Source organism: Eulemur rufifrons, chromosome 11 (genome assembly GCF_041146395.1).
Source record: "Eulemur rufifrons isolate Redbay chromosome 11, OSU_ERuf_1, whole genome shotgun sequence".
Taxonomy (NCBI): Eukaryota; Metazoa; Chordata; class Mammalia; order Primates; family Lemuridae; genus Eulemur; species Eulemur rufifrons.
Window position 1 is genome coordinate 2495182 of NC_090993.1, and position 7611 is coordinate 2502792.

The 7611-nt window shown below is 51.2% G+C and overlaps 1 protein-coding gene across 2 annotated transcripts; it reads left to right on the plus strand.

The window, feature by feature from the left end:
- The first annotated feature begins 1506 nt into the window (after window positions 1-1506).
- Window positions 1507-3391, plus strand: MIXL1 (Mix paired-like homeobox). Of its 2 annotated transcripts, XM_069484758.1 has the most exons (3): window positions 1507-1896; window positions 2609-2610; window positions 3070-3391. In XM_069484758.1, exons 1-3 carry the CDS (start codon window positions 1507-1509, stop codon window positions 3389-3391), a joined length of 714 nt encoding a protein of 237 aa, XP_069340859.1. The 2 variants fall into 2 exon arrangements, with proteins under 2 accessions (XP_069340859.1, XP_069340861.1); XM_069484760.1 differs by lacking the exon at window positions 2609-2610 and having other exon boundaries at window positions 3092-3391.
- The last annotated feature ends 4220 nt before the right edge of the window (window positions 3392-7611 follow it).

The following is a 7611-nucleotide window of genomic DNA, read 5'->3' on the forward strand; positions in this document are numbered from 1 at the left end:
GAGCATAGAAAAATAGAAGGTCTAACCTCCCATCCCAGACTTCCCCAGCCGGAAAACCTCAATGACCTGGCAAAGGAATGAAAGAGGAAGGGAAGAAGGGGAAAGGAGGAGGGGGAGGGGAGGGGGCGATGGAAGAGCAAGCGTTGGGTATAGTCAGGCCGCCTAGAAGAGCCTCAGGGGCCACGAGGGGGTCTGGGACAAGGTAGGGACACCCCCACCTCCTGCCCCAGCCAGGAGAGGACGAAGCCCTGAACTCCTGTTCGCAGCAGCTCTCAGAGTGCTTTCTGCTTTGACACCTGAATGTCCACCTGGGATGAAACGATCCAAGCTCTCCTGAGAGACTGTCCGTGAGCATTCCAGAATGGAGAGAGACAGGATGGAGACTGTGCCCTGGACGACCTTCCCAATAAACAGCCCCCTGGTCCCGGCGACATCAGCGCTCAGGTGTCGGCAGCAAGGAGACCTGGGCCTCTATGCTCTTCCCCTGGGGACCCGCACTGTGGCGGGGCAGCTCTCCCAGCGGGGTTCTCCCTGGCTAAGGTGAGCTGGGTGGCGCGCAATTGGGCAGACATGGGGCCTCACCCGGAGCAGGCCCACACAACAGACCCTCAGTAGATGGCTGAATGGCAGAAGTGGGTCCCTGCTCTCCTAGACTTTGCAATCTAGTGGGGGAGCAGATATATGAACCACAGCCACAGCGCAAAGCAGGATTCCGGGAGCCTTACATGAGCCCCAGGGGCAGGGCAGAGAACCGTGACTTGTTCCTTCCACAGACAGGCCTGGAGCACGGTTGGTGCCTTCGGAAAGGCCACATCAGGTGTCTGCTAAAGGGGGGCACACTGTCAACCCCGCCCTGCCTGGGATGGCCTTGTGGGGGGCCCATGCGGATATCCCGGCAGAAGCTCCCCCACCCTCTTCTGGGGAGGAGTGTGCTGCCCGCCTTGAGGTCCCCTTATCTTTGCCCGCCCTGGGACTCAGGATGTGTCAGGGAGGCTCGCAGAGGACGGGGGCTGGGCTGTTTGACCAACCTGGTACAGGGTCTAGCACATAGCGGGGGTGGTAAATAAATACTTCGATGAGGACAGGCGGGACGGGGGGCAAGGCTGATGCCCGGGTCATGTGAGACCCCGGCCGCCGGACCCGGGCCCTGGCCGCTCGGACCCGGAGGAGGGAGGTTCTGCCCGCGTTGGGCCCCTCCGAGCCGCCCCTCCCCAGCAAACCCCCTCTGGGGATGTTGATTGCGGTGCGGGGCCGGCGGGCGGATGGGCGGGGGCGGCGACGGAGGGGGCCGGGGCCCAAGTTCACGCCTCGCTCCCTGCATCCCGCGGCCGGCGGAAGCGATTAGTCCCCCGGCGTCTGGCGGGGCCGGGGCGGGCCGGCACCCCGAGGCGCACGGGCCTCCCCGCGCCCACCCTTTGATGGCGCCGCCAGCGCCGGCCCCTCCGCCGGCCCCGCGGGTATAACTGCGGCCCGCGCCCCTCGGGCGGCGCACGGAGTCGGGGAGCCATGGCCGCAGCAGGGTCCCGCCAGCGCCAGGTCGCCGAGGGCGCCGCGTTCCCGGCCTACCCGGCCGCGCTCCTGCCGCCCCCCAGCCCCGCGGCCGCCCTGCTCCCCGCGCCCCCCGGCCCCGGCCCCGAGCGCGGCGCCCCGGCCCCCTTCGCGGGGTTCCTGGGCAGGGGCCCCGGGCCGGCCCCGCCGCCCCACGCCGGCCTGGGCTCGCGGGCGCCCCGCAAACGCGCGGCCGCCCCGTCGGCGTCGCAGCGCCGCAAGCGCACGTCGTTCAGCCCGGAGCAGCTGCAGCTGCTGGAGCTCGTCTTCCGCCGGACCATGTACCCCGACATCCACCTGCGCGAGCGCCTGGCCGCGCTCCTCCGGCTCCCCGAGTCCCGGATCCAGGTGAGCGGCCCGCCCGTCCGCGGTGCGCCCGGGGGTTGGGGGACGGGACTGGGGGGTCCAAGCCAGGACTCCCCCGCGCCGTAGGCCACACCTGGCGCCCGCTTCCTTGGGGGACGTTGGGCAAGTTGCTTCCCTTGACCTCTGTCCCAGACTGTAACATAAGGATCATATCCCTAGGCTTAAATGAAAGAATTCAGGCATGTATGCAACGACTTCTGTCTCACTGCTGGGTATAAGGGCTCCTAGGAGGCGAGCTGGTCCCTTGAAACGGTCAGAAAGTAATTCCCAGCGGGAAGGTGGTAGAAGCATCTGTACACTTTTCCTTATCGAGGAAGAAGACACAGACGAGGTGCAGCTGAGGTTTCCCGCTGGCTTTGAGTTTGAGAACCGTAGCTGAGAGAGGGCGGGGCTGACACCAAGTTGCTCCCAGCCCACTCTCTCAGCAGGTGTTGGTTCGGCTATTTCGGTTCGAAAGGATGCAGCATTTGGGGGTAAAGCCTGAAGCCTCTGGAGCTTGTTGTCACAGTTTGAAAAATCTAGTACAAGGTGTGTTGATTGTCTAAAGTAATTTGGATCAGAATCGTGGAGTTGGGGGTGAGAAGCCTGTCTTTTTACCCCCGTCTGTACACCTTGCTGTGTGTCCAAGAGCCTGCATTCCAACACGGGGAAAGAGTAGACTTGTTTTTTTCTGCATCTCTGGTGGTCACAACAGCTGTCGGTTTCAACAGTCGGCACAGAGACTTCCTAATCAGCCCACAGCATTTGCGGGGAAATAGCAGAAAGATTTAGTCACAGAAGTCCACGGAGCAAAATGCCTCCTTGATTAGTTTGACAAGGGAGTATAGACTTCCAAAAACTGATTTTCTAAATAATTCTAACGCCTATCATCTTTAAGCAGAGTAGCATTTTTTCCTGAGAATTCTAAATGCTGCTATTTGTAACCCCATTTTTCACGAAATTGTCCCTAAATAAAGAAGAGATAGAACCAGGCATTATTTCAATTTTGCATCTGGGAATGGTGAGGCAGGGAAAGCTAGGTGCTCTGAGCTTTTAACCGTAAGTGCTTTCTCAAAACCAAAGGCTTTGGAGCAGCGAGCCCAGGGATGTTAAGCTGGAATTTATGATTGTGAACCATGGACATAACAGGAGCATAAGAACTCCAACCCAAAGCAGCTTTTTCCTTCCCCTCTTGCAGGTGTGGTTCCAGAATAGGCGTGCCAAGTCACGGCGTCAGAGCGGGAAATCCTTACCAGCCCCGGCCAGGCCGGAGGTTTTCCTCAACCACTCCGCTCCTGGAACTGACGTGAAATGTCTGAAGCCCCCGCTGCCTCTCGGGGTGGAGGCGAACTGCTTCCCGGATCCAAGCTGGGCCGGAGGGGGCATCTCTGACGCCAGCCCCCAGGGCCAGAGTTTTGAAACCTGTTCCCCTCTCTCTGAAGACATTGCTTCAAAGCTAGACGTGTGGGAGGAACACATCTTTTCTTCCTTTGGTTAACTTTTGGGGATTCTGGGAGAATTCAGGGTAACCTTAGAGGAGCCACGAGTGACATCCCGGGAGCTGCACATCCGAATACTGCCCCTGCTGACTTGCACGTTCAGGACATGTCCTTGCTAACCTCGATGATGGTTTCGACAGTCACCTTTCACCTTCGAAGGTCCCCCTCACAGCATTTTGCCGGCTGCCAGGGATTGCGGGTTCATTCCTACCTGTGTATCTCGCGTCTGCACGATCCACTTAGCCTGCGTCCTGTGCCTTCTTGCCAGGTCCATCTGCGCTTGCTTTTTGGACCGGTTGTCCAGAATGCAGTAACTTCTTCGTAAGAACCCCTCGGCTTGACTCAGTTTCCCCTTGTGCGTGACAGCCGCCATCTTCTCACAGTCCCTCCAAGGCTCATCACCTCAAACTCACGCTAACCCCATCTCTTCAACCCTTATCCTATCACCAAAATGTATTACCTTTTTTATTTGGCCGGTCATCTTCCCATTCCATCCTAGCTCCAGTGACTCCGCATCCAGGTTATTCCAAGAGCCCCCTCGGCCTCTCGCTTCTCAACTACTTGTTAAAAATTATTCTCTAGAAGTCTGTAGTAAATTTCTACCACAGTATAAAAATCTTTCGGTTATCCTCCCAGATAACCGACATCGTTTTTGGCCTACAGGACAGCCACGCAAATCTTATGGTCACCTGCCCACAACACAGTCTCTGTTTCGAAGTCACTCCTTTTGGTTTGGGACCAAACTAATACCTTTCTCTTTTGAAACACTCAAGACTCCCTGCCACTTTCTGATGCTTGCAACTTTAATCCTGGTTTTTTACGTTACCTCAATCACTCCGACATTACCCTTAGCGCTTGTTAATGGACTTCCTGTGCAACTTCACATTATTAAATGTTTTTCACAAATGTTCCCACGTACTTTCTATTTAAATGAATTCTGTGCCTTGGCTCTCACTGCAGTGCTTTACTCCACAATTGCTCAGTACATATTATGTGGCCATGAAAAACATTTCTGAAAGAAGTTGATAGCCAGTAATCAATATTGTATCAATCAGCAAGTCACTGTGCTGAGATATTTAATTTGGTTAAAAGCGTATCTTTGCTTGTTCAAAGTTTAGTTATATTTTGGTTTTGGAGGCCAGCCGCGGTGGCTCATGCCTGTATCTGGCACTTTGGGAGGCTCAGACAGGAGGATTGCTTGAACCCAGGAGTTCAAGACCAGCCCGGGCAATGGCGAGACCCCCACTCTATAAAGGAAAAAAATTAGCTGGGCACCAGCTACGGGAGGCTTAAGCTCAGGAGTTGGAGGTTGCAGTGAGCTATGATGACACCACTGCACAGCCCAGGCAACAGAGCGAGACCCCTGCCTCCAAAAAAAAAAATTTGGTTTCAGATTGCTCTTTCTCAATTTATAATTTTTTTTTTTTTTTTTTTTTGGAGATAGGGTCTGCCACCCAGGCTAGAGTGCAGTGGCATCATCATAGCTCACTGCAACCTCAAACTCTTGGGCTCAAGCAATCCTCCTGCCTCAGCCTCCCAGGTAGCTAGGACTATAGGCGTGAGCCAACATGCCCGATTAAATTTTTCATTTTTTGTAGAGACAGGGGTCTCACTATTGCCCAGGCTGGTCTTGAACTCCTGGCCTCAAGTGAGCTTCCTGCCTTGGCCTCCCAAAGTGCTAGGATTACAGACATGAGCCACTGCACCCAGCCCCAATTTATAATTCTTAATGTTTACATACGACTGTTTCTAAGTGAGCCTAGGATTAAATATTGTATTGATATTTTGAGGGTTTTCAAACTCCTTAGGGCCAAAGGACACTCTGTATATGAAGTAACCCTAGGTAAGGTTTCTCTGTAAACTGGGCTTTAAAGTAGGCTTATGAGAAGCCAGGGCCAGGGCCGGGACATCTGATGTATCGTGATGGTTATTAGGAGAGCTTGAACGATGCTGAATGTCTTAGAGATTATACAAGCTGGTTGCCCATTTTCACAGAGATGTTATTCAAGTGGTTTGTACTTTTCAGAGTGGCAAATCCACTATTAAAAGTAACTAAGAGAATATGGTTCAGGCTTCAGTAGCAAACTGGACTTCTGAACCCTTTGAAAACTGTCTGAAACCAGATGATAAACATTAGCTATTATTATTTTAAGTGCTTACTATGTGCCAGACATTGTGCCCAGAGCCTGTCCTGGGGGTGGTCAGGAGGTCTCACGATCACAGAGTTCACATTTTCAACTTGGGACATGGCAGAATGAGATGACACAAATACATCCGCAAGACTGAAAAACATAGATCATAAACTTTACACTTATGGTCCACTAAGAATCACAATTAAATTAATCTTGTAATTAGCTTTTTAATTGTATTCTTGCATTTAGATTGTCTTATATTTTCCCCAGTGAACAATTATAAAAACCTACAAATATTTAAATCCTGTTTGTATATTTTTAATTTTTAAAAATTGTGGGGTCTTCTACAGACAGAAGGAGTCTGCATTTCTCTCAAACTCTTAAGCCCTTAACCGCTAAGGGTGTAACAGGCATTATGTATTTAATCCGTACACCTACCATGTAAGGTAGGGACTATTCCTGTTGTAAAGATGAAGACACTTAATCTCAGTAGTGGTTCATAGTCACAGAGCTTATAAATGGCATGGCCAGGACCCAAACCCAGGACTACACGGCCCACCTGTTTGCCCACCACCATGGAGTGCTGCCTCTATGGCACTGGTCCTTTTAATCAGGGCTAAGGATAAAATAATGTGACAGGTTTAAAAGCAAGCCCCAAATCAGAATTTCTACATGCGAGTGAATATTGTCTCACCTTTCAAAGAAATCGTCACGGAAGACCACACTCTTATTCCAATGCCACTAATGTTGCTCAGCGCTCTTTTGAAACTCGCATTTCTTTGTTCATTATACAAATATATTTATTTGGTGCCTAGGAACGGGCACTTTAGCAGGACCTGGAAATAAAATGGTGAGCAAAAACAGAAACAGTCCCTCCCCTCATGGAGCAAAGAGGCCGGTATGAAGACAAAAGCTCTCTAAGGAGTATAAAATTGCAAATAGGACAAGTGCTGGAAGGAGGTACGTGTTCTGGAGACATGATGATGGCAGATGCATCGTGGTTGAGGAAAACTTCCTTGAGGTTTGATGTGAAGGAAAGATCTGCGTGCTGATCGGGGAGTTACCCGGGAGGGGAGGGGAGGAAACGGAGGCACTGCACGTGCAAAGGCCCTGCGGAGCAAGGAGCAGAATGAAGAAATCGGTAGGGGAGGCCAGACCACGCACGGCTTTTGTAGATCTTGTAAAAGAGTTCTGAATTTGTCCTGAAAGCCATGCAAGGACTTTAAAGGCATTTGTAGACAGAGGGATAACGAGACCAAGTCTGCATTTTAAGAAATACCACTCCGGCTGCATTTGAGCCGGGCCGAGGCGATGCTGGGAGGCCAGTTAGGAGGCAACTCAGTTTGCAGGTTAGTGATGACGGCAGCTGGGCTCCGGGTCGTGGTGGTAACGAAGATGGGGAAAGGTGCGTGGATTCAAGAGAAAAAAATTTAATGGGAAAATCTTTTTGTAGCTTCTCAATGGTAAAAAGTGAACTAGCTTAAAGTAATTCAGAACCAAAGCTATAGAAATAAAAGCCATGGATGTGCTTGCATGTTTGCGCTGTCTGGTTTTGATAGCTTTCTTTACACATGTATTAAGCAGTGGTACCTCCTTCAAATCGATGAGTGGCTGGCCCAAAATGACTACTCTGAATTTTATGGGTCTCTTCTTCCCTGAACAGAAATAGAATTCGACTGTATTCTTGGGCATCCCCTGCTGTCAACACGTGACAGCACTGAAAGGCAAACAGTGCTTAAGTAAATGTGTATCAAATGGGGTAACGTTTAAGTGTTAGGTTACTGTTCAAGTAAGCCTTAAGCAATACAAAAGAAAAAGCGTAAAAAATGCTTACCCAATTCTAGGCAGGATACATTAAAATCGACTTTCACTAGGTCTGTACTAGGTCAAATAACCTTGCTTGATTAGTGATTCCACAGGGATTTACTCACAGATGGAAAAAAACCCTCCCTTTTGTACTACAAATGAACCTGATTATTCATCTCTACTGTTTCCCCTAAAAATACAGCTTAGTAGAAATTACAGTTCTGCAAAACTTTTAAAATAGAAGGAATACTTACCAATTTGTATTAATTAAAATGTAGACT

Excerpts from the sequence above, each read along its gene's own strand:
- MIXL1 (XM_069484758.1), top strand. The coding sequence starts at position 1,507 with ATGGCCGCAGCAGGGTCCCGCCAGCGCCAGGTCGCCGAGGGCGCCGCG.